Source organism: Macrobrachium nipponense, chromosome 37, assembly GCF_015104395.2.
Source record: "Macrobrachium nipponense isolate FS-2020 chromosome 37, ASM1510439v2, whole genome shotgun sequence".
Classification (NCBI taxonomy): Eukaryota; Metazoa; Arthropoda; class Malacostraca; order Decapoda; family Palaemonidae; genus Macrobrachium; species Macrobrachium nipponense.
Genome location: NC_061097.1, coordinates 13,543,927 through 13,571,824, shown reverse-complemented (window position 1 = coordinate 13,571,824; position 27,898 = coordinate 13,543,927). Strand labels below are relative to the sequence as shown.

The window sequence follows — 27,898 nt, the reverse complement described above, 5'->3', positions numbered from 1 at the left end:
TAACATTAAAACCATACTTTCATAATTCTCTTTTGCTGTTTTTGAACTTAAGTAACTAGAAGATGGGATAAAGTTAGGCTATTGTAATTTGGTCTCTCATAAAATCGGATTATCGTAAGACGACGAATTATCATAACTTCAACACTACAGCTACCTGTACACTGTATTACTTATAAAACCTTAATATATCTTTACATACTCTAGACACCCAAAGGATTAAAGCTAGGCTTTTTTCACTTTACAGTATTTATAATACTGTAATGTACTGTACAGTAAATTCCATAGTACTATACTGCATAAATATAATTTACTTATTGCGCCATCGCGGGATTATGGTCAGGGCGCTGTTAACTGGTCTAGAATTTCTAAAGAAGGTGTGCGGCGGCCGTGGGCTTTAAAATCCCTTAGCGTCGAAAATCACTTAGCGTTGGCGGCCAGGAACGGAACCCCTGCCACTAACCGAGGGCCGCCTGTACATATTATAGTAAAGATTTCACCATTTCTTCTTCTCTCCCCAAAAATATCATGGCACATAATAACTTAAAATCATTCATTCAATATTCCTCAAAAATATAAACACTCCCTCCCTCTATCTCAAGTTAGCTGTGCATCACCACAATGACAAATGATTATGTTAATCATTTAGGGTAAATTTTATTGTAAAAAACTTTGTTCTTTCATTTACTATTTTGTTGAAGATCGTTAAACTATACCGTTTTACTCTATGCACCAAACACTGGCTCAATTAAGACTTATTTTAATTGTTTCTGTATTGCATTTGACAGTTTTCATATTTTATCATTTATTACGCTAATTTTATTGTGAAATTCCTTTTTATGTCAATTGTTATTGCTTTTACATACCTACAGTAATATTTCAACTATCCTCTCCTTCTCTTCTAAACATATCAACACTCCCTCATAGCTTTATTATTTTTATTTTGGTTGAATATAGTTATCATTAAACTATATATTGTAAATGAAAAACACGTTAATACAGTTTTTCTTGTAGGACATAGTAAGCCATCGAATATACGTATAAACAGGATAACCGGCCAGTTCGAAGTACTACAAGCATTTGTTCGACAAACCATACAAATTTCCTCGAAAATTTTGTTCAAAAAACAGAATGTTTGGCACAAGAAATGTTAAAAAAATGAGGTACCACTATACTATCCCGGTAAAGGAGGCAGTACGTATAACAATAGGTGAAACTGGGGGTTTTATCCTGTACATGAGTGCTCACCTAGGGTTTTATCCTGTACATGAGTGCTGAGGAAATGGAGAATATACCTGTTATGGGGGACAATGAGGAAATAAGAGAGAATAAAGGCAGTCTTCGGCTATCAGCAGGGGTTCTGTTACTGAGGGCGTGAAATACCCCAAAATTGATAACTGAAAATCAGTGATAACACACCGATATCCAATTATCGGCACCAATAACTGGGATTAATGACATATCAGCACCAAAAATCCAGTTATGTCTGTCAGTAGCCAAGCACCATAAAACTGGATCGCTAATAACAGAGGCCACCAGATAACTGGAAATTGCCTGTAATGAGAAAATTGAGAATAACCAACCACAGGGAAAAAGTGAGCCTAATGGTGAGGGGACAAGATATATAAAGGTGTTTTAAAGGAGGATAAAATTTTGGAACCAGGTATGGTTGGTCTGGTGAAATGTTAAGGTGAGAGATATAATAGCGGATAAACAGATGTGTGTGGTGGAAAGTCGTGAGAAACTTAAAGGAGTGGTGAGTACAGTTTCAATAAATAAGGCGTTAAATAAAGGGGTAACGCTGGTTGAATTGTTAAACCATAATAATTCAGTTAGGAGGTATCAGAGGAACACTTATGTTGTAGATTGATAGATAAGGCTGGAAGTAGGAATAATCATACAGCACGGTATGTTACTGCAATGTTGACTGGCCTGTAGCACGACACACTATTGGTTGGAAGAGTGGCAACCAATCACACAGCAGGATACCAGCTTTGCTAGCTGCTAGCAGATTGGCTTGTAACTCCGATACTTTGTGAGGTAGTGTTTCCTCTTTTTTGTTTATGATTGATTTTAGTAATGTTTACCGATAAGTACAACATATTCGAATCATACATATTAATCTAGTTTTGTGAATTAATCTTTACTTACCATGTATTAAATGCTTTTAATGCAAAACTCTGTGTGTGTGTGTTATTAGCTCTATGTAGTGTTAAAGTGTTTTAGGATGATAGTTTAAGGTATATTAATTAAGTGTTTGAACAATTGAAATAGGATGCTATAAGCTTTTATAGAGATGGTCTATGGTATCTGAATAATTAAAATGGGCAGTTATAAGCATTTTTTTTTGGGGGGGGGTGTAAAGCATTCAGGGATTTTAGCTATCCCATGCAAATCCCAGGGGTTGACTGTAGAGTAATTAGTGATTTTTGCTCTATGAAAAATGCGCAAGAGTGAATTTTCCACAATATATTTGGAGATACATTCCTCAGAAAAATCCATGATTAACTGAAGTTGCAAATGCTGAACCGCGATACAGCGGAGGTCCACTTTATATGTACTAAAGTTCCCATTTTGAGTAGAAACACTTAAAAATGTTACAGTACTTGAATTTACGTGTGCTGTACTTTCTAGAAAGACACACCTATCACCTACCTGTAGCCATTGGCTCTGTAAAATGATACAGTTTCTCCAGAAACCTGATGGACTTCTTCCATAACTGGAGGGGAAAATGCATTCTCAGTTTTTGTAGCAGGTTTTACTGTTGTCTCCTCCTGCAAATAATATAAAAAAAACATCACATATATTCAGAAAAATGTCTGAAGGAAAACTGTGTTCTTCAAATAGCAGAGCATTATACATCTGTCAGTGCTGGCCTGTTAACAAATATCTTAGGTCATTCACTTCCATAATTTCATAAACTTGTAAAGGACAATACTCTATTTCTTCAGTTTTTAAACTTTTCAAGTTTAACCCTACTGTACTGAAAGAAATTTTTCCATCATGTTTTTCATAAAGAGGGCTTACGCATATCTTTCCTTCTCTGGTCACAGAATAATTAAGGCTTACAATTGTATACTACAGCATGAAATAAAAAAAGAAACTTTTAAACACTTATTAAAATGCACTAAAAATTAAAAAATAATTCTGTGAAATACACCAGGATTTTCTACAATTAATCATGTCTACAAAAATAAAAGTGTTCCTAGCATTTCCTTTCATGTTTGATGCCCAAGCTTTTATTTTTATTTTTCTAAGCATGATTAATTGTAAGAAAATCCTGTTGTGTCTCGAAAAAAGGATTTTGACGAAGGAAAAATCTATTTCTGGGCAAGGGCCCGTGTCGCCCAGTGAAATCCCACCCTTCTTTTATAACCCCACCCTAGGGCCCAAGCTTGACAGGCTAACTCCAAGGATGACCGGTAGAGGCGCTGGTGGTAGCGTTGGGGGCACTAGTAGTAGTCGTAGCTGGGAGCGGGCCTTACATCGGCCCTCTCTGGTAGAGGGATTTCGAAGAGGGATGAATCTAATTGGTAAGAGACCCGTGGTAGTGGTTTCACTCGCCCCAGAAACCATACCGACACCTTTTATATAAGGTGAGCGAGTCAGAATATTCTGACATTTCCATTTTAGCTTTTTTCTCTGGTATGTTAGCAATAATTTACCTTAGAAATGTGTGCTAAAGGGAAAGGGACATTTCACTGGGCGACACGGGCCCTTGCCCAGAAATAGATTTTTCCTTCGTCAAAATCCCTTTTCTGGGCTCAGCCCGTGTCGCTACGTGAAATAGTACCAGAGAATTGGCCACAAGCTTGAGGAATGAACAAAATAGATATTGTAAGGAACAAATAAAAAACAATTAAGGTTAATTATTATAATCTAAAATAAACTTATGAACTAGAGATGATTATAATAAAGGCTTAAGATTAATTACAGTAACTTAATATTAACCTTAAAGATAGATACAATATCATATTAATATAAATTCTGTGTGAGTAATCCAAAAATAAAAACAAGGAAACATCACAACTATGTACAACATGTGGCATCTAAGGCATAAGAAAGGCTACATGGTGGCAGAGCTGCAGGAAGGACGTCAGTGAGGCAGGTAGAAAGGAGATCTAGATCTAAGCTACTATTACTACTTAAGCAGTGTCAGGAAAAACTGTTTCCCGCTGCCACTGCTGGAAATCTAAGAGCTTCTAAGGACTTGAGGTAGCGACGTTTGAACACTGTCGGAGATTTCCAGCCTGTATACTTTTTCAGATCATCAAAATTCATATGTTGAAAATAGTTGACTGAGGTTGCTACTGCCCTAATATCGTGTACCCTGGGAAAAGATTCTGGGTTGGCTTGTTTAATGAAATATGATATTGTTAGTATACAATAAAGTTTTGTACATACTTACCTGGCAGATATATACTTAGCTTACGTCTCTGACGTCACGACAGAATTCAAAACTCGCGGCACACGCGACAGGTAGGTCAGGTGATCTACCTTACCCGCCGCTGGGTGGCGGGTGTATGAACCAATCCCACTTTCTAGTCAGATTTTCTCTTCCACCTGTCTCCTGAGGGGAGGCTGGGCGGGCCATCAATCGTATATATCTGCCAGGTAAGTATGTACAAAACTATATTGTATACTAACAATATCATTTTTGTACATGAACTTTCCTGTCAGATATATACTTAGCTGATTGACACCCTTGGTGGAGGGTAAGAGACAACTCAAATACATAGTAAGGGGAAACAACACATGTTGTAGGATATATAACAAAACCTTGGTTCTTACCTGTTTTAGGCAGAAGACTTCATAGTTACTGTCTATTAGTCTGCGTTGCCTGAAGAGCTACAGCGAGGGCGTGACCTACAGCTGAAAAGACTCTTTGGGTCTACCAATGGGATCTGTTATCCGCTTACTTGGTAGAATCCAGTTAGGATCTTGTCAAAGGGAATCCACCCACTTATATGACAGAACCTGTCCACTACCAATGCAAGGAGCTCAAGCACAATCCCAATCACCTAACCACACTACTAAATGTTAGGACTACGACCTGAAAGAGATGCCTACCCGCATCCTCTTTCATACAACCATAAAAACACAAAACCAAAAAGGGGGGAAAATATTAAAAAGGATATGCTTCAGCTCCCTGCCCCAGTATGGAATCCGCTGATACGTATGGGCCTAACGTGAAGCACTTATCATACATAATCTTCACGTCTCTAAGGTAGTGGTTGGCGAAGACCGAGTTGCACCTCCAAAAAGTCGCTTTCATGAGGTTCTGTAGCGACATTCTTCTTGAAAGCCAAGGACATGGCGATGCCCCTTACTTCATGAGCCTTGACTTTCAGGAGCTTATAATGGTCTATATCACATGCCACATGAGCTTCCTTTATTAGGCTTCTAATAAAGAATGCCAGAGCATTTTTTGACAAAGGCCTACTGGGATCTCTTACAGATCACCAGAGGTTGTCCATATTGCCCTTAAGTTTTTCCTTCCTATGGAGATAAAACTTCAGGCTTCTGATAGGGCAAAGAGTCCTCTCTGTTTCAACTCCCACAAGGGTGGATAAGCCTTTCACCTCAAAACTCCTGGGCCAAGGAGTGGAGGGGTTTTCGTTCTTGGCTAGGAAAGAAGGAAGGAAGGAACAAACTACAGTCTCTCCTTTGAATCCTACACTTCCTTCTAAGGCTTGCAACTCACTCACTCTTTTAGCGGAAGCCAAAGCCATGAGAAACAGAGACTTCATTGTCAGGTCTCTAAATGAAGCTGACTGAGGTGGTTCAAATCTTGAAGACCTCAGGAAAAGCAAGACTACATCGAGATTCCAGCTTGGAGCTAAATTAGAAACCTTCTTAGATGTCTCAAAAGATCTTATTAGATCATGGAGATCTTTATTTTCCGAGATGCTCATGCCCCTGTGTCTGAACACTGAGGTTAGCATGCTTCTATAGCCTTTTATGGTTGAGACAGCCAGGCCGCATTTTTCTCTCAGGAAAAAGAGGAAGTCTGCTATTTGGGTTACAGAGGTACTGGAGGAGGAAAGCTTCTGGTTCCTGCACCAACGGCGAAAAACATCCCACTTCGACTGGTAGACTCTGATGGTAGACGGTCTTCTTGCAGTGGCAATAGCCTTTGCAGTCTTTGCCGAAAAACCCTTCGCTCTGACGAGACTCTTGACAGTCTGAATCCAGTCAGACTGAGAGCGGGGAGGTTCTTGTGATACCTGTCGAAGTGGGGCTGTTTGAGCAAATCTATCCTTAGTGGTAGAGATCTTGGAATGTCTACCAACCATTCCAGTACCTCTGTGAACCAGTCTTGGGCGGGCCAGAAAGGCGCTATCAATGTCATCCTTGCCCCTTCCGATGTAGCAAACTTTCTTGACGTCTCTCCCAGTATCTTGAAGGGTGGGAACGCATAAAGATCTAGATGCTTCCAGTCCATAAGAAACGCATCTATCGCTACTGCCCTCGGGTCTGAGATCGGGGAGCAGTAGAGGTCTATCCTCGCGTTCTTGGAGGTCGCGAATAGATCCAAGTGAGGTCTGCCCCACATCTTCCACAGCTCCTGGCACACGACTGAGTGAAGAGTCCACTCTGAGGGCAGAACCTGATTCTTCCTGCTCAGAAGGTCGGCTCTGACATTCCTTTCTCCCTAAACGAATCTGGTGAGGAGTCTTATCCTCCTTTCCTCCGACCACAGCAGAAGTTTTTTTGCTGTTTCGTACAGGGAGAAGGAGTGCGTCCCGCCTTGCTTCCTGATGTATGCCAGGGCTGTAGTGTTGTCCGAATTGATCTGAACTGCTGCATCCTGGACGTGGGACTCGAATGCTTTTAAGGCTAGCCATACCGCCATCAACTCCTTTTTGTTGATGTGCCAGGACACTTGTTCCCCCTCCCAGGTGCCTGACACTTCCCTTGATCCAAGAGTCGTTCCCCAACCTGTGTCCAATGCGCGTCGGAAAACAACACTAGGTTGGGGTTCAGTATGTGTAGGGATAGACCTTCCATGAAGCGAAGAGGGTCTGCCCACCAGAGAAGATCCTTCTTTATCTCCTTCGAGATTTTGAAGGGGAACTCTAGATTTTGAGAGAGGCGGTTCCAGTTCTGGTTCAAAAAGAACTGGAGCGGTCTCAGGTGCAACCTTCCTAGAGAAACTAATTGTTCCAGCGAGGAGAGTGTCCCCAACAGACTCATCCACTCCCTCGCTGTGCATACATCTTTCTCTAGAAAGGCTGTCACCTACTCGGAACATCGAGCTATCCTTTCTGGAGAAGGATACGCCCGAAAATCTCAAGAAACCATCCAAATCCCCAGATAAATCCGTTCTTGGCTGGGAATCAACTGAGATTTCTCGGTGTTCACTAGCAGTCCCAGAGAACTTGCTAGGGTCAAAGTCTTGTATAGGTAGGTCCTCCAGACATTGTTCTTTCGACTTTGCTCTGATTAGCCAGTCGTCCAGATAGAGGGAAACCCTCACTCCCTCCAAATGTAGCCATTGTGCTACATTTTTCATGAGCCCAGTAAACACTTGGGGGGCTGTTGATAGGCCGAAGCACAAGGCCCTGAATTGGAAAATCTTGCCTTTCCACATGAACCTTAGAAATTTCCTTGAAGAAGGATGGATGGGCACATGGAAGTAAGTGTCCTGAAGATTTAGGGACACCATCCAGTCCCCAGGGCGAAGAGCCGCTAACACTGAAGACGTCGTCTCCATGGCGAACTTTCTCTTCTTCACAAAGACGTTCAGGGCGCTTATATCCAGAACCGGTCTCCATCCTCCTGAGGCTTTGGGAACTAGGAAGAGTTGGTTGTAAAAACCCACAGAACGAGGCTCTTTCACTAGCTCTATAGCTTCCTTCTCTAGCATTAGCTCTACTGCTAGAGCAAGGGCTTGGTTTAAGAGAGGGTCCTTGTACTTGGCCACCAACTCCCTTGGGGTTGTAGACAAGGGCGATCTTGATATGAAGGGAATGAGGTACCCCTTTTTAACGATCAAGAGGGACCAGTTGTCCGCCCCTTTCTGGGCCCAGAAGTCTGAGAATCTCAGTAGTCTGGTACCTACTGTAGTCTGGAGGACTTGGGTGCTATTTCTTCGATCTAATAGATCGAGAAAAGGTCCTACCTCTCTTAGGAGGTCTAGTTCCTCTAGAGGAGGAGGAGCGGGAGGGTGGACCCCCTTGAAAGGGTCCCTGCCTTGAGGGTGTCTCCTTCTTAGGTTTCGTCTGGAAGGAAGTTTGAGGCATCCTAGCTGAATGCGCTAGCATATCTTGCGTGGCCTTTGCAGAGAGGGCACTCGAGATGTCCTGGATGATCTTCTTAGGGAAAAGCTGAGGCGATAGCTGTGAGTATAAAAGAGAGGCTCTCTGAGCGTGAGAAACTGCTTTAGTCAGAAAAGAGCAGTAAACAGCCCTCTTCTTAATGACTCCTGCTCCGAAGAGAGAAGCCACCTCGCAGGAACCGTCTCTCACAGCCTTGTCCATACAAGAAAGGACACAATGGAGATCATCAGGCAAAAGGGACTCATGGGATTGAGTCTTCTTCACTACAACTCCCAGGGACCAGTCCAAGAAGTTAAAGACTTCTAGGACTCGGAACATTCCCTTCAGAAGGTGGTCGAGCTCACTCATTCCCCACGTCGTCTTAGCTGAAAGCAGAGCTGAGCGACGAGAGGAATCCACCAGCAAAGAGAAGTCCGAGTCCGCGGCGGAGGGAAGAACCAAGCCCAGAGGTTCTCCCGACTCGTACCAAAAGCCCATCTTCCCTGTAAGGTTGGAAGGCGGGAAAGAGAAAACAGTCTTTCCTTTCTCTTCTTTGGAGACAAGCCAATCCCCAAACCCTCTAAGGGCCTTCTTCATTGAGATGGTGGGAAGCATCTTTACGTATGAAGAAGTCTTCGTTGCTCTAGATGTTGAAAACAACGAAAGCGGTGAAGGAGGAGCAACAGGAGTAAGGTCGTCTCCAAACTCTTGAAGCAGGAGGTCTGTAAGCCTCTTGTAAGAAGAGACCGAAGAGTCCTTAGCCATCTCTTCATCTGTTGCCTCTTGATCCTCTTCCACCGAAGAACCACGAACCTCCTTGGAAGGGAAGGCCAACTTCTCCGAAGAAGAGCGGTCATCTAGGGGAGAGCGCCTGTTAGTAGAGCGTCTACTAAGGGAGCGCTTACTAGTAGAGGCGCGCTTGTCGTGCTCTAAGTCCTTGCCCAGTGGGGAGCGCCTGCAAGGAGTAGAGCGCCTGCTAGGCTCTTGTCGCCTGCCAGGCTCTTGGCGTCTGCCACGAGGAGAGAGGCTCTCAGGTGAAGAGCGCCTACTATTAGAGTAGCGCCTACCAGGATCCAGGTGTCTGTCCAGGGGAGAGCGGCTTCCTGGAGAAGAGCGCCTGCTCAGGGATGGGTGCCTACTAGGCTCTTGGCGCCTACTGGGATCTAGGCTCCTACTAGGCTCTTGGCGCCTACTAGGCTCTTGGCGCCTACAAGGCTCCTGGCGCCTGCCAGACGGAGAGAGGTTCTCTGGCGAAGAGCGCCTGCTAGGAGATAAGCGCCTACCAGGCTCAAAGCGCCTGTCCAGAGGAGAGCGGCAGCCTGTAGAAGAGCGCCTGCTAGGAGAGCGGCGCCTACCAGGGTCCTGGCGCCTGCCAGGCTCTATATGCTTTCTAGGAGGAGAGTGGAAGCCTGGCGAAGAGCGCCTGTTAGCGGAGAAGCGCCTGTCCTGTTCCAGGTGTCTGACTCTGGAAGAGCGGCAATCAGGAGAAGAGCGCCTGCCAGGAGAGAGCCGTTCTCCAGGCTCTTGGCACCTGATCAGGGGCGAAAAGCGCCTACTCGGGGAGTAGCTCCTAACAGGCTCAAGAACAACCGAAGAGCGCCTGCGAGGCGTATGGTACTTCTCCGCCAGAGGAGAGAAATTCCACAGGCTCTCACTTAGACTTTTTCACCGGGAGAGAGACGTCCTTCCTGCGGTGAGAACTCCCTGCCAAGGAGTCAGCCAGAGCAGAAATCTGCTCCTGCAAACCGGCTAAGATACGAGCAGGAGATCTCTCGAAAGCCTCTACTGGGGACGAGGCTCGAGGGCGACAAGGAGAGGAGGGCTCCTGCGACCTCCTGGGTCTCTTAACTTCTACCTCAGGTTCTTCTGAGAAGCGTTCAGGGCTGGAGGGAAGGGCGCAAGGCGCCTTCCAGGCTCTCTTGAGAGGGCGCGAGGCTTCCGAGGCGCTCCATCCGCGCTTAGGAGAGGGCGAAGACGAAGAAGAGAACCACTGGCGTAAGACTTCTTTCTTGGCTCGTTCCAATGCAGCCTGGGAACGAACTTCAGGATCTGCCGAGGGGACACCTGACCGGTGGGGGTTTTCCCTAACCTTCCTGCGGCTGTTGACTTTCCTCCTCCACTGGGTCTGGGAGTCTGGAAGAGGTCTAGGCCTGGAAGCATTAGTGAGCCGGTCAGACGCACCCTCCACTGCACTGAGGGCACTACACAAATCACTGGCACTATCACTCTTACCTTCTAATGAGCGAATTTTGCTCTCCATGCTACGAATCGTGGCCCTCATGGCGGCCACCTCTGAAGACGTATCCTCAGGTTCGATGCAGGGAGCAGGGGCTGAAACAAGAGAAGGTTCTAACTCTACAACAGGGTTCTCTACATCAAGTTCGCTAATGCGAGATCTACTGGAGCTTCTTGAAGAAGCCTTCCGAACCCTATCTTTCTCCAACTTCCTCAAGTAGGAAGAAAGAGACTTCCATTCATCCTCATTCAGCCCTTCACACTCCTTACACGGGTTAATGAAAGAACATTAATTTCCTCTACATCCCATCCATACATTGTGAGGATCTACCGAAGCTTTCGGTAGCCTCACCTTACATTCACCTACAGAGCACACTCTAAACATGGCTGATTTCTTAACCTCAGAATAAGCCATCACAAGAAAAATCCAGAGAAAAATCAACAAACAGTCCACAATCGCGTATGCCAAGCCAAAAAGATAGGGTACTTCACCAAAAAGTCAGTCGAAAAGAATCCAGGCAACGAGAAACGAATCAAACTATCGTAAGGACCTAACAACAGGTGTTGTCAGGACCGGCGACAGAGAAAATCTGACTAGAAAGTGGGATTGGTTCATACACCCGCCACCCAGTGGCGGGTAAGGTAGAGCGCCTGACCTACCTGTCGCGTGTGCCGCAAGTTTTGAATTCTGTCGTGACGTCAGAGACGTAAGCTAAGTATATATCTGACAGGAAAGTTCATGTACAAAAATAATATTTACTGCCTAATTCCTTTTAAGGAAATGGTGCCACCCTTTTTCCTCATGAATAAAGGGCCTGAAGATCTTATGGCCGTTCTAGTAAGATATGCTCTTAGGGCAGTAACTGGACATAAGGAAGGGTATTGAAGAAGTAGGAGAGTCTTCCAAGGGGCCCACCTCACCAGTGGATCCTCATTTTTAGCTAAAAACTGACGATCTGGAGAAAGTAATACTTCTCCTGAAGGAAGAAATTCTATATGACCTGAGTCTCTAGATAGAGCCGACAGTTCAGATACCCTGGCTCCTGAGGCTAGACTTAAAAGAAATAATGTTTTCCTCAGGAGGGGTAAAAAGTCACATGAATCATTATCAGTATCTGAGGCCAGATTGAGAACATCATTTAAGAACCATGACACAGACTTAGGCCTCTCTGATGGTCTAAGCCTAGCACAGGCTCTAGGGATAGATGAAAAATAAGAGTGTTAGATCTATTTTGAAACCAAACTGAAAGATTTTCTTTAAAGCTGATTTAATAGTAGTAATAGTACTAGCTGCTAAACCTTTTTCAAATAATGATCTAAAGAAGGAAATGGCCAGGTTGGTTGTCATGGTATGAGATTTGGTCTTCCTCAGAAGAATAGCTAGTTTTTTAACTGCTGAGTCATATTGACGAAGGGTCGACTCTCGTTTATCTGATTCTAAGAATAGGATGTTTTGAGGATCGATATCAGCATCCCTTTTTGCCGCAAACTTCATGAAGTCCATAAAGTTAGGGTTTTCAGAATTCCTGAGGAAGCGAACACAGTCTTCATTTGTACTAGTTGGGATAGTTTGGGATTGGGAATCCGTTGAGGTCGGAGTCCCAATTCCAATAGAAGTGGGAACCAGTTGCTCTTGGGCCAATTGGGGGCTACTAGAGCAAATCGTCCCTTGAAGGTCCTGAGTTTGTTCAGAACCTTCAGAAGAACATTCACTGGAGGAAAGATGTAAATCTTCTTCCATTGATTCCAGTCTACGTATAGCCATGGCGTCCGTGGCATAAGCCAGCGGGTCCAGGTTGGGAGCCACATAGCAAGGAAGTTTGTGATTTAACTCCGTGGCGAAAAGATCCACCTGGAGCCCTGGAACCTGTTGACAGATGCAATTGAATGACTGTTTGTCCAGGGACCACTCCGACTCTAGTGGGACTGAGCGAGATAGCGCATCTGCTATCACATTCTTTACTCCCGCTAGGTGTGTGGCGGACAGGTGCCATTTGTTCTTGGCTGCCAGAGAGAATATGGCTATCATGACATGGTTCACATGGCTGGACTTGGAGCCTCCCCTATTGATGCAGTGTACTACTACTGCACTGTCTAACACCAGTTTGATGTGAAATCTCTTAGCTGGTTGAAGTCTTAGTCTTTTCAGGGTGAGGAATACTGCCATAGCTTCCAGTACGTTGATATGGAGCTGGCGGAATGGAAGGGACCAAGTCCCCTGTACTTTCTTGTACTGAGAGTACCCTCCCCAGCCGCTTAGTGAAGCATCCGTGTGGATAACTAATGCGGGCAGAGGGAACTGAAGAGGAATTGACTTCGACAAATTCTTGACCTCCGCCCAGGGGCAGAGGCGCTTGCGTAGTATCGCCGGGATAGCAGACAGCTTGTCCCGGGATCTGTTGTTTGCCCTTGAGCGCCAGACGCGGTTTATGTCTTTGAGTTTTGCTTTTAGCAGAACGTCCGTTACTGAGGCAAATTGTAGAGCCCAGGATCCTTTCCTGGCTCCTCCGAGACGTTTGCTTGCACTTGAGAAATTGTCTGGTTGCTTTGGCTATTTCTCTTCTCTTCAACGACGGAATTGATAGTGTGTGTGAGTTCAAGTCCCACTGAATGCCCTGCCAATGAAAGCGAGAGTCCGGCGTCAACCTGGACTTGGTCTTGTTTATCTGAAATCCTAAGTGTTCCAAAAACTTCATTACTTTGACCGTTGCTTTGTGGCATTCTTCGATGTTTGAGGCCCAAACGAGTCAATCGTCCAGATACGCAACTAACATTATTCCTTGGGACCTGAGTTCTTGAACCACTGTCTCCACTAATTTCGTGAAAATCCTGGGGGCTACATTGAGCCCAAAAGGCATTACATACCTTGAAGGAGAATGCCTGGTTCCCTAGTCTGAAACCTAGGAACGGGCGGAAGTGTCTTGCTACTGGAACATGATAGTATGCGTCTGTAAGATCGATAGAGGTGGTGACGGCCCCACGGGGTAGTAAGGTCCGCACCTGCGAGATAGTCAGCATTCTGAACTTGTCGCAACGAATGAATAAGTTTAGACGAGACAAGTCTAGAATTATTCTTCGTTTGTTTGAGCCTTTCTTTGGCACGCTGAACAAGCGACCTTGAAACTTTAAGTGCTTGAATCTTGACACTACTCCTTTCTGAAGGAGTTCTTGGGCATACTCTATCAATTCCACTGTCGGTTGTTTATAGAAGATTTTGGATGGAGGAGGGCCTTTGGTCCAGCTCCATCCTAGGCCTTTGGACACAATACTCTATGCCCAGCTGCTGAACCTCCATCTGTGACGAAAGAGGAACAGTCTCCCTCCTACCTGAGGGTTCTCACTGGCTTGGGGAAGGGCGTGTCTTGCACCCTCCTCGTAAGTGCTTACCCCGGCTGGATGCTCTTCCGCCGCCTCTCTGGCGAAAAGCACCTCTAGCCCTGCTACCCCTGCCGAACCTGTTGAAAGGTTGAAACGACTGGCCTTCAAATACTGGGTTGAAGGCCGGGGAGACAGCGTAGGAGATGGAGGCTTGACTCTGAGGAGACGTCAGCAGCAGAAACTGTTGCTGAGGCTGTGCCTTTGATGTAGATGGTTGCGGCACCTGAAAGACCGGAACCGCCTGAACCATTGGCTGTTGCTGGGGAGCCTGGAAAGGCTGGAATTTCCTAGGCTTCTTTGCCTTCTTGGATGAAGAAGTCGACTCAGGTTTCCTTTTGCTGGATAGTCCCCAGCGAACTTTAAGACTCTGGTTGAGCCTTGTAGCCTCACACTGCACTGAATTTACAATCGATTCTGGGAAAAGCTCAGCACCCGAGATCGAAGCAGCCAGTAATTTATTTGGCTCGTGACAGATGGTGGCTTCTTGCAGGACATGTTTCCTGCAGTTATGCCTTGCCACGATGAAGTCGTACAAATCATATTGTACTGTGTGCAAATGTGATTTGGCTATCAGTTTAAACAAAGGTTCGTCACCATATGTAACGGCTGAAACCTATGTCATGACCAGAGTATTGAGGGATCTGGATAGTCTCGTTCGGGCATTGAATTCGGTCTGAATGAGACTGTCTGGAAGTCTAGGTAACCGCTCACTAAACTGAGTGATGGCACAGTCTGGTTTCAATTTCCCGACCAAAAAGGTGGCCGGGAGATCTGCCCATAGATCTTCCATACCAGGGAGGAGGAGTAATGTGGGCTCTGTTTCCCAGAGCTGCGGCATCGGCTCGTCCCTCATAGCGGCCTGCATGGTCAGCTCCGCCACCTTCTTAGTGAACGGGATGGGTGTTTCTCCGGCCACTACGAACATGGTGAAAGTGCTCTTAAACGCTTGGATCCTGGTATTTACACAGTCCCAATCGTCTAGGCTTCTTAGCCAGTCTCGTTGGGCTTGATCCCTGCTGAAGATTACTGTTTCTTTAGGGATCTTATCTTCTCTCCTCATGGCTGCCTCCGTAAGGCGGGCATAACCGATGAAGGGGGGCTGCAGATTTGCTGGGTGGAACTCGAAGTCCTCAAGCCTTCGAGTTCCACAGTCCGCCAACGTCAGCATCCCGTCCTTGACGATATCCTCCAGGGATTGCTCGCCGTGTAAGGAGGGAGAATATTGTAGTCCGGCATGGCTTGGGCTGCCATACCAGGCTGTGCAAGACCTGTTGTAGGGTCTTCACGGAGACCTGCTATGAGGTTCTCCTGGTTGGCCAGCCTTTCCAAGATGGCCCAGATTGACTGGCCTGACTCCTCAAAGGAAGAAGAGATGTGGGAAAGCATCTCTTGGAACTTGTTCTGAACCAAGTTCCCTACCAGACTAACCATTTGCTGCATAATGTTTGCAGTAAATGAGTCTGAGTCAAAGGGAGTAGGTTCCTGCTTCTCCCTGGGAATCTTAGGACGTGCTCCTGTTGAGGTTGAAGGCTCAGGTTTGGGTAGGAGCTGAGCCTTGTCCCTAGAAGACTTTCCTCTGGACCCTTCTGAATATGAAGAAGTCTTGGGTTTTTCTCCTCCGGGATGGTGAGCCGGAGATTTCTGAGAGCCACCCGAACCAGACTTCTTGGACAGAGTCTTATGAAGCATTTTTACCTCACGCTTCCCTTTAACTTTAGGGATCGCCTGGGTGGACTTCGGTCTAACCGATTGCCCATCCTCAGAGAATCCCTGGAAGGAAGAAGAAGAAGGAAGAAGAAGAAGGAACAGGGGAAGAAGATATAGAATGGCTCAAGGGTAAACCTTGAGCCCCTACCAAACCTGCCTCACTCAACCTCCTACCTGCTGCCTCTACCGCCATGGGCTCGAGGTCCAAATTGAGAGCCGCTACTTCTTGCATAACTTCTTGACTGCCCGGCTCCTCCACAGCTTGGGCAACTTGCTCCTGGATGGCGGCGATGTAAGGGGCCGCCGCTTCTGGGTCGATGAATGAAGTCGACTTGCAGCCGGGGAAGAAAAGAGCAGCCAACTTCTTATCTAGGATATAAAGCTGCCCCTTGATAACGTTTCGGCCGAATCCACCGACCCAGGCCTTCAGGGTAGTTTGGGCGGCGTCCCTGACTGCTTGAGCAGTCTGAAAGAGAGGGTCAGTATAAATACTTAAGCTACTTAGGATTAACTTATGCTATTAACTGCAATGATATATCACTCAGAAGGATCTGTATATATAGGCCAAAATTATATATGAGAAAACCTGGTATCCGGCGATGTACTTACTCCGGAGGAGACCTGGTCCACCAATTCATAGCAAATTGTGCAGCTCTCATGGTGCCAGACAGCTAGCTCCCCAAAACGGATGGCGCAGGTAGCATGGGTCCGGCAGACCACGTGCCCACAGGGGTCCTGGAGGACAGCGTTACAGCCTGACTCCTAGCAGTGGGTGGCCTGTAAGTGAAAAGATACATGAATATCAACACTAACTCGTTGGACTAAGTCCAAGAAGTGATATATCATAACACCGGAGTACACCGGAGTTACTTGATAGTTTAAAGCTTGGTCTCTACTTGCTCTCCTGCCGTGTAAAGTGGTGGGTGTCCGATAGAGTTGGTAAAACTAGAGTCAGTGCGTCTCCGGTGTTGCCGGAAGACGAAAAATCACCGAAACCGAGTTACCTAATCAATACGCCGGAACGAGGAGTACGAGAACGGCGGGGGAGGAGCAGGAGGGGACCAGCATTTATGGCGGGGAGGATGACTCCACCGTAAAAAAGCATCAAAATAAGTAGGTGGTGAACCCGGGTGGTGAGCGGGGTCTCCGCCGACTTAGCAAACATAAAGGATGTATACAATCAATAAATAAAATAAAAGTAAACATGCAACAGTAAAATATACATGGCGGAGCTCTTCTACAGTCACCAAACTTGGGGCCTGGCAGAGCCGGAGCCCCAAGCCGACGGAGCGGGAGGGATGGTGACTCGGGGTGAGAGAGAGCTCGGCTCAGAAACCGAGGAGATCCGAGCACAGCCGAGCCTGGTGGCCAGCCGAGACTCGACCGCACAGAGGAACCCCCCCAGTACCGAAGGGTGAGAGCGGTGTGAGCCGAGCCAGCGTCGGGTGTCCCCCCTACTAACTCCCGTATCCCCTCCCATGGAGAAGGGGGAAGAAGGGAGGGAGCTCAGATGGTTGCCAGAGACAATGGGAACGAGCAGGTCTCCCCCCCCAGAGGGGGGAGGAAGCGTGGGGAACTGACGCAGGGTGGCTCATGGCGATCGCCCGGCCTCGTCGCGGATGTGGTGTGAGCCACGCGGTAAGACAAACCAAGGTCTGAGGTGGCCTAGGCTACCTCTAACCGTCTCAAAGGCATGAATACAAAAACATCCTAACAGAACACGGGGGGGAGAAGAAGAAAAATATTAGGATAAGAGAAAGCATAGTCCTGGAGAAACTAGACCGGGCCAACCAAGAAGGGAGGACGACTAGCGACTCAAGGAGCTGGCCTAGGCTGATACGTAGGAACGTAGGGCGGTGGCCAGGGTGGTCAGGACTAAAAGGAAGGACGTACGTCCTAAAGGAGCCTATCACAGACCTAAATACAAAGGAACATGCATGCATGAACTCTGAGCTAAGGAGCGATGTAGGCTACGAGCTCGTGAGAGCTCAAGGAAACCCCCGTGTAAAGATATGCATAAAAATAATACGTCAAAACTTCAAAATCACAATGGAAAGCATGTACTGCTAAAATATTCGAGCGCCATCGGTATAGGGGACTGAAGAAGCACAAAATAATGAAACACGTGGAGCGAGCCGCGCAAGGTGACTTGGTAACAAAGCCGTCGGGGACGCCGTCTTTATAACCTAAATAAAAATGGTTAAACATGCATCTGACCGGCTAAAAACATGTGAAACACTTCTAGCAGTATTTAACTTAGATGCAGCGATGGCTTGACGTTCCATGGTGATATAAATCCAGAAAGAAAGCACAAAAACACAGATCGAGAAAAACACTTGCGAACTGGATGGTGCTAACGAAAAGGATGTCCGGTAGAGGCGCTGGTGGTAGCGTTGGGGGCGCTAGTAGTAGTCGTAGCTGGGAGCAGGTCTTACATCAGCCCTCTCTGGTAGAGGGATTTCGAAGAGGGATGAATCTAAATGGTAAGAGACCCGTGGTAGTGGTTTCACTCGCCCCAGAAACCATACCGACACCTTTTATATAAGGTGAGCGAGTCAGAATATTCTGACATTTCCATTTTAGCTTTTTTCTCTGGTATGTTAGCAATAATTTACCTTAGAAATGTGTGCTAAAGGGACATTTCACGTAGCGACATGGGCTGAGCCCAGAAAGTTATTTCTTACTTTTTAGTGCATTTTAATAAAAGTATTAGAAAATTTATATTTTTTCATTTTATACTTTCAAGTTTTGACAGAAATTGTAACCAATTTATGACTGTAGTTAACTGAACATGATATCCTGCCAAGCCAAAAAAGGTTTGAAAAATCTGTATCATTATTAACTTATTCTACCGAGCCAAAGAAGGTATGAAATATCCAAGAGTTTCATATGAATTACTGTAGGGTCGCTAGGAGTCACTGCTGACCTACTTATCATGTCACCAGAATTGAGTAACCATGCAAAATTTCATGTCCATCGGATGAAGGGAACAGGTTGAAAACCGAGTTACAAGTTTTGACCTAAGCAGACACAGACAGACAGATGCAGAAGTCAAGTTAATCAAAAGCATGAAAAAATATAAATTCAGTGCAATTATTTCATTATTCTGGTTTTAATTTTCCTAACAACTGTCTCTACTACATTTGATTAGATTCAAAAGACCATTACAGCACAACGACAGTGAGAATGACATTCTCGTAACTATATAAATTTTCTTCTGAAGCTTTTAAATAACAAACCTAATAAGAAAGAGTAATCTGTGGTTTGCTTTCAACCTACACCTATCTAATATGGTGATTCTAAGGGTATCAAAAGGATAACATCCTTGGTACTTTATTGCTTTACATCTTTACCCAGTGACATGATTATGAGTCTAGAAAATATGCTAGTAGTGTACAGTATACATACAGCATAATGATCTGTTGCTGTTAATCATATCCAATAAATGTAAGCGTGATCTGGAATAAAATAAGTAGTTCTGTATGTAAAGCATGTGGCTACAGTAATCTAAATACAGGATTCCTTGAAGAGAACCTACGTGGTCTACAAATAAAAATGTCCCAGCACTACATTGGTATGATTATCATGCACTCCTCCAATAAAGAGGTGACATTATCCCTAACATAGAAATAATTGACCATATGACCGACCAACGCCACCTGGGGCTCCTGGAAGCCCTACACATCAGGAGAAAGACCAGTCTAGCATCACCTTGCAGAACTTCTTTCTCCCAACATCAGCATGAGAGGCGATGCCGCCGGCATCCCTAGCGAGTGAACCAATAAAGAATGTTCACCTATGGACAGGGATCCTTCCAGTACCACTAACCTCTCTCCCACACACCCAATGCTCGCACGTGGGAAAGTGCGCAACATTGGTGCTGAGAGAAGGCTTCACTCAGGGACGATATTCCCCTAGTGAGACCAATGAGAATTCAGTGTTGCCTCAACCACAACACTAGCCCCCTATATCCTTCACACACACCCCTCTTCTCCAGATTCTTGACAAAAGGTCACATCAACAAAAGAAACTCCAAAGTATCCAGAATCCATCTGCTGATAAAATCAGAATAACAGAATAAACTCTGGAATGATCTGCTGGCACATCTGCAGATTTAACACATTTTTTCATTATCCTGCACATTTATAGAGAACAAAAATGCTGTATAAATGTATTTTATATATTTCTCTTTGCCAAAATATGAACATTTGCCAGCTGTTGACCAATATTAATTTCTCGTATGGAGTATTATATATGAAAATGTGTGCAATTTCATGTAGAATACAACTAAAAACAACTCATGGTTGTAGCTTTTATCAGTTTTGAAATATTTTTATATAAATAACGATAAGTGCCAAAATATCAACCTTCGGTCAACTTTGACTCGACCCAAATGGTAAGAAAATGCGATTGTAAGGTAAAACTCTTACATTCTAGTAATATTCAATCATTTACCTTTATTTTGCAACAAATTGGAAGTCTCTAACACAATATTTCGATTTATGGTGAATTTATGAAAAAAAAAAATTTTGTCCTTATGTCCACGCGGTAACTCTTCCGAAAACAATCAGAAATTTTTTTGTCCGATTGTCGTAATGTTTGCACCCTTTTAAATTAGCCGTTACATAAAGTTTTATATATAAAAATGTGCACAATTTCATGTAGAATACAACAATAAGCAACCCATGGTTGTAGTTTTTATCAGTTTTGAAATATTTTCATATAAATAACGATAAGTGCCAAAATTTCAACCTTCGGTCAACTTTGACTCGACCGAAATGGTCGAAAAACGCAATTGTAAGCTAAAACTATTACATTCTAGTAATATTCAATCATTAACCTTTATTTTGCAACAAATTGGAAGTCTCTAACACAATATTTCGAATTATGGGGAATTTATGAAATAAACTTTTTCCTTATGTCCGCACGGTAACTCTTCCGAAAAAATCTGAAATTTTTGTCCGATTGTCGTAATGTTTACACCATTTTAAATTAGCCGTTACATAAAGTTTTATATATGAAAATGTGCGTAATTTTATGTAGAATACAACAAAAAACAACCTATGGTTGTAGCTTTTATCAGTTTTGAAATATTTTCATATAAATAACGATAAATAGAAAAAATTTGTCCTTGGTCTAAGTGTAACTCGACCGAAATGGTCAAAAACTGCAATTGGAAGCTACAACACTTACAGTCTAGTAATATTCAATCAATTACCTTCATTTTGTAACAAACGGGAAGTCTCTAGCACAATTTTTCGATTTATGGTGAATTTTTGAAAACTGCTTTTTTTTATGTCCGCGCGTTACGAATTCATGCATCATTTTGTGATAATATTTTCTCTGAGTTGCCTTGATCGTTTTACAATGTGTTGTATACCAAAATTATCGCAATTTAGTGTAAAATACAACGAAAAAAAATGAACTAGCTAGTTTTAACCGTTTTGCTCACAGCGCAATTTGTATACAATTATATGATTTTTTTTCGCGTTGTCATATATCACAATATTTATATATGATAATATTTTTTTTCATTTCTGATGGTTGCATACTAAACTTCAGGCAATGACAAAAAAAAGGAGCCAAAAATGAACTCTTAATCTTGAAAACTAAGCATGCTATGATTAAAAAAAAAACATTTTTTCCGCTTCGGCGCTCACTCACGAATGCTGACGGCACACAGGAGACAATTTTTAAAATACCGCTTCGGCGTAAGGGCTATGCTGTTATAGCCATCAGAGGGGAGGAGGGTGGGTTCTGATTCTGTAATTACTTGGTAAGTAGTAAATATGAAACTTAATTTTATTATGAAAATAACATTTTCATATATGTACTACTACTAACTCACCCCGTAATTACATAGCTGAATCCTACATTGCAAGGAGGTGGGATACATGGACATACTCCATTCCAAAACATTAAAATATGTAATGAACTTGAAATAGAAAAAAGCTGTTAGCAATGGAAAACAATGCTTGTCATTTCCTTATCAGTTAAGAGAGCCATTGCAAAAGAATCCTGCCTCTAGTTGGTGCCCCTCTTAACTTTAGTGGCTGTACAGTAGAGCCATGGATCACCTCTACTTAAGTGGGAGGTTTGCAACTAAGGAGAATTCTGTTGGCTGGCAAAGCATCATCAAATGCACTTGCCCGGGACACAGTACCATTTTATCCTCAGTGTCATGTCAATTACTAATAATGATCCCAAGGTATATAGTATGTACTGCAAAATTTTCACACATTGTTTTGACTCCAAGAAAACTTTAGAAGTGAAGACCTATGACACTTTCAGTGGGCCGATCGCCAAAAGGAAGTGATATAATGCGCCTGAAAGCCAAAGAGGTGGAAGTAATTCTGGCATCTTAGCGTTCCCTATTAGGTACTCAAAAATAAAGTTTACTGGCGATGAAGGACAATACGTTCACAGACAGAAGGCGAGACAGGATCTTGTCTGGACACTCTAGGTATGGATGGTCATCTGATTATAAAGCTTTCTCAGATAAAACTGAAAGCTCCTACTAGATATTTCACGGATTCTCCCAGAACCAGGGATGTTCAACAATCACTAGGGGAGAAAGCATGGCTCCTGTTAAAAATCTGTCTTAGCAGAATCTGCTTGCTTGCCTATATAGTCTGAAGCTCACTAACTCTTTTGGCATTTTCTAAGGTTACAAGGAACAGAGTTTCTAGTTAAGCTGAGAGACATGGAAGAGAGGCTTTATACAGGGCCCCATTAACCACTCTAGAGCTATGTCCAGATTCCAATACATACGTATACGTATATGGACTCGACTCCTCTATGCCTTAGAAGTCTCAAAGACTTATTAGGTTGCTAAGACCTTGGTTCAAAGATAAAATTGGACCTTTGTGTTTACATACTAAATCTAGCCTTGCTCTATGCCACTTGAAGGTGAAAAAAGAGCCTGCCCTTGGCAATCCTCAGGCATAGGAGGAGTTCTGCTAACTGAAGTAAAGAGGAATGCACGATGAGAAGTTATAACCATTACACCATGGATGAAAGACTGCCTACATAAATTAGAGTACTTAGCAAGAAAACTACAGTCTGCATCTTGCAAGTCTTGGAAAATTCACCTCTTCCAAGCAAGCTCCTGGGCAGTCTTTAAATCTGTCTGAGAGAAGAGTGGTCTGCTTTTAGTGTTATCATTTGCAGTGCGGTTGTCTGAGTATATATCTGGTTCAGGAGCCACTATGCATGGTCCAGGACAGGGCCAAGAGAAAAGTCTAGGTGGGACCTAACTCAAAATGAAAGGCAACAGTTCCTTGAGGAGGCACACTGGCCATAACTGGCCCATCCCATAAATTCTGCCAGACCAGGGGATCCAAGGTCCACTTGGTAGGTAGAACATGGTTCTGACAGTTCAGTGTGACTGACAGAACTAATGTGTCTTGAAAAAATAGAGACTGGAAGTTCTTTTTGATCTACCCATTGTGGGAGTCCTCCCCTGACTGGTACTGGTGTGAGAGAGAGAGAGAGAGAGAGAGAGAGAGAGAGAGAGGGGAGAGGAGAGAGAGAGCGAGAGAGAGAGAGAGAGAGGACGGAAGAGAAGGATTGAGAGGGAGAGAGCGCTTCTGCCTTCTCCCATATGCTTAAGGACCGAGATCTTGAACCGAGATTACTACACAGCTACTACTGTAGCTTCGACCTAATTCAGAGATAGGGGGATAAAACAATCCATCTGCATTTCCCTGTTCCAAATGTCAAAAACCCCTCACACTGGTACTGGTGAGAGAGAGAGAGAGAGAGAGAGAGAGAGAGAGAGAGAGAGAGAGAGAGAGAGAGAGAGAGAGAGCTTCCTTGCTTTCTTCTCCATATGCTTAAGGACTGAGATCTTGAACCGAGATTACTACACAGCTACTACTGTAGCTTTGACCTAATTCAGAGATAGGGGGATAAAACAAATGTGTCCATCTGCATTTCCCTGTTCCAAATGTCAAAAACCCCTCGCAGTTTCCTTCAAAGGAAATTGAAGAAGTCAGTGTTCCAGGAAAAGAATGACATTCCAGAACAAGAAATCAAAACACTGGCGGGGACATGGAAAAATACTTCCTTCATAACCCAGGTCTTCATACAAATGCCCTTGGAGAGTGGATGACAGGATTGTCTGGTTCATCTCTATTCTGAATCTCGTCTTCTATTTTAAGAGAAAAAAGGGGCGTTGTAGGACTTGCAGATTCACTGACTACTATGCTGTCTCACAGAAAACTAAGGGAACTTGCAGATCCTCGTCCCGACTCGCAGACGACCATGCAGACTAACTGCTGACCCTGTGGACTCTTTAACACTTGGTGAACACTTGGACATTTGAGCAGACTCAATTATAAAGGACTCGATAACACTACGCACAGGCTGAAGACATTATATGAAAATATGCGCAATTTCATGTAGAATACAACAAAAAACAACCTATGGTTGTAGTTTTTATCAGTTTTGAAATATTTTCATATAAATAACGATATAGAAAAAATTTGTCCTGCGGTCAACTTTAACTCAACCGAAATGTCGAAAACTGCAATTGTAAGCTACAACACTTACAATTTAGTAATATTCAATCAATTACCTTCATTTTGCAACAAACAAGAAGTCTCTAGCACTATATTTCAATTTATGGTGAATTTTTTAAAACAGCTTTTTTTTATGTCCGCGCGTTACGAATTCATGCATAATTTTTTTATAATATTTTCTCTGTGTTGCCTTGATCGTTTTACAATGTGTTATATACCAAAATGATCGCAATTTAGTGTACAATACACCGAACAAAATTAACTCGTTAGCTTTCACGGTTTTGCTCACAGCATGATTTGTATACAATTAAATATGAAATTTTTTTTTGCGCTGTCATATAGCTCAATATTTATATATGATAATGATATTTTTTTCATTTTTGATGGTTGCATACTAAACTTCAGGCAATGACAAAAAAAGGAGCCAAAAATGAACTCTTAATCTTGAAAACTAAGCGTGCTATGATTTTTTGAAAAAAATATTTTTTCAGCTTCGGCGCTCACTCGCGAACGCTGCTGGCATACGGGAGACGATTTTTAAAATACCGCTTCGGCGTTTAAGGGTTAACATAACCCCTATGCCTTATAATACACCTATCAAACTGTACTACTGTGCATTTATGAATTCTACTTAACACAAAATCACTGCCTATAACAACAACAATACCATAAAGCTCATAATTCATTACAAAAAAACTAACATGGTCTAACTGTTCCGATGCCATGTTTGCGGATGCCCCAGCACTTATATTGGGATGACCACAATGCACATCTAAAAAGATTTTGTGCCACATTCAAGGTGTTATCAGAAGGCATTATGAAAACCAGCACCATATATATCAAGTTTTCATATCTGATACAAGCATCACCAACACAATACAGGGCAGCCAACACCTATCCATCCTAAAGGAGATGAGTTATTTACAAGAAAAGCCCTGCCTTATCATACATAAGAGTCATTCTTGGTGTACAAATATCATGAAACCTGCTACAATAACATTTCACTAGAATGACATCACTGACAAGACTCCCATGAGATGTCTAAAAAGGCAATAGTCAAGCCAACCCCAGTCAGGTATTCTTTAAGATTAGGGCAAAAGACCATCACCTTTCATAATCAGTTACCCAGTTCATGTGGGATAGGTGCCACCCAATCCACAAGTTGCCAAAGAACCTTTCCCACAGAACTTAAAGCCTTTTCAAGCCTGCCACCTCTGCATAAATACAAACAGAAACTGCTGTTTAATTCAGTACATATTATCACTTACCTTGTCAACAACAAAGCTTTTGATGTCTTCATGTTCCCAGTTAACAAAAGTGATATTTTCAATGCCCTTTGGAAATTCTTTCACTGAAATTAGGTTGTTCTTGGCCATTGCATTTAGGAACTGTAAAAATGAAGTGAAACACATGAAGAACAGACTTCAAATAAAAAAACCAATGTAAGATCAAAATTTCAATGTGATATACATTATATATTAAATATATTTCTATTCAATGACAGATGGCACAAATAATGCATACATACAAAAACCCATCTTGTTCATATATATTTTTACCTTTTTGTCTTGGTATTTTTGATGTCTATTGTCGTTTCTTATAATATCTATAAAAAATATACAAACTAAGTGTGATGTACGTAGCAGTGATTGTCGTCCATATATTCTGGCCCAAATTTTAGGTCTACATAAATATGTTATAGTTTGTGTTTAATGTTTTTGTGAAATATATTCAATTTTTCTTTGGTGCTATTAAACTTAACGTGACTCTTAACATTTTCAGTTTTGTTCCATCTAAGTACTAATTATTATATATACATAACATATTTACAGCAGAACCTTGGACTTCAGTTCTAATCCATTCAAGAAGAGGCAATGAAATGCGATCCAGTCAAAATCTGAATCAATATTTTCCATAAGAAATAACTGAAAAATGGCATTTTTATAAAATTAGATTTTATATAACACTTACCAAGTATATAATTACTTAGCTAACGATTATGCTTGCACAGCATCCAAATTCAAAGTTCATGATAATGCAGCTGTTGCAAAGAGGTGGACAGGCCTCGTCCACTGCAACAGGAGTGTGGAAGCAAATGTAGCTGTACGGCATCCTTCTTATTTATACCATGAAACCAACAACACATCATTCTCAGTCCTCCTGATTCATGATTTGCTGGTTGTTATTGCTGAAGTTGGTGACGTACTAACTTTATTTTCTTGAGCTGTTGACTGTTTTAGTTTGCTTTTTACAATTAGCTTATTTTCTTTTAGTTAGCTATGTCAGATTCTAGCGCTTTCAGTCTTTGCTATTGTGGTGAAGGCTACAAGACGACTAACTAAGCTTTGTTATGATACACATACCATGTGCACTTAGTGTAGGAGAGGTATGTTCGAGGGCAGTTAATTGTTCGGAATGATAGTAGATGGAAGATGCTTGAGTCTCACCTTGATAAACTTGCAAAGAATAGGCTTAGGAAGGCAGCCTCTAGTGCCAAAAGTAGTGCCTCTCTGAGTCGAGATTTTTCTCCTAAGCCTAAGACAGACTCCTGCCTGGCTCTTCCCTCTACCCCTTGACAACTACTTATTACCATAACTTTTTTTTTTTTAATACAAAATATGTACTAGATATACATAATTCAACTATCTATATTATTTTAACTAGGGCCAGTGGGAAATGTTCTGAATAGGAGGCTAATTTTTCTCAAAGATTAGAACGTCCTGACCATATATTTGAGAAAACGATCCATAAAGCGAACATAACTTCTACCATCCCCCTCAAAACAAGACCAGAGAGATGCCCAACAATAAAATAAAAATCCCACATCTAGACAGGATTAAGACGTTGACACAGACACATGGAAGCTCTTAACCCTTTTGCTTTTACCTACCAAAATACCTTAACCAAATCCTTAATTTACGTCCAACAAAAGCCAATCCCCAAAGACACAGGAATAGATGAAATCTCTTGCCTTGTCTGTGACCAATTCTACGTTGGTTTTACAGGTCATCACTCGCCCAAAGGTTAATAGAACATAAACTTTCAGTTAGGCATGGACAACAAACCTCAGTTATTTTTACCATATAAACAACCATCATCAAAGAACGAACGAATAATTTGTTATCAGGCGTCATGACTACTATGGTAAAAAACGCTGATGTCAATTAAGATTACATAGTGCAGTATATTTATATTAAACATAATTAAAACTTGTAGGAAGTAAAATTATATTTTATGTAAAACTCCAGCTTCTAACATATTTAAAAATGCCACCAGCATCATATATCACATCCTCTCCAAGGATCTTGGTAAGGATGTACCTGTCATCCTCACCCCAAGCTTCAGAAAGGTATCGAATTCTTCAATTCCCAAAACTGGGTCATTCAACCAGCAAATGCTTTACAGTCAAGGGGACAAAGCAGCCATCAGAGCATTGGCATATTCTACCTGTCATTAAAAACTCATGTATTAAGTGAGTATGGCCAATGCAAAGACGACAGAGGGCAGTTTCCCATCTTCGGGGCATAAAGTTATACTTCCAAGGAGATATAACACTTTTGATCTCTCTCATCTTAATTCTGATCTAAAGAGTCCCAACGCTGTTGCCAAATATCACAGAGAGATTGCCTGATATTGGGCCAGAAATCACTCTTCATTTCCAGCCACACCAACACGTGCTGGAACACAGCACAATTCCACTCTAATGTCTCTATGCTCAATGATGACAAGCCATTCTAGAATCTTTAAAACTAATGGGTTGGTTGGATTAAAATGTACTAAAACCTGTAAAATGCTTTT

At 43.0% G+C, this 27,898-nt stretch overlaps 1 protein-coding gene across 1 annotated transcript in view; it reads right to left on the bottom strand.

The window, feature by feature from the left end:
• LOC135209026 (eukaryotic translation initiation factor 2D-like) overlaps positions 1-27,898 on the bottom strand; it is a 247,724-nt gene that overhangs the window by 63,797 nt on the left and 156,029 nt on the right. The window contains exons 8-9 of the mRNA XM_064241561.1: positions 25,369-25,488; positions 2,653-2,771 (exon numbers count right to left, since the gene is read on the bottom strand). Coding sequence (XP_064097631.1) covers positions 2,653-2,771; positions 25,369-25,488 — 239 coding nt within the window. The remainder of the gene's footprint in view (positions 1-2,652; positions 2,772-25,368; positions 25,489-27,898) is intronic.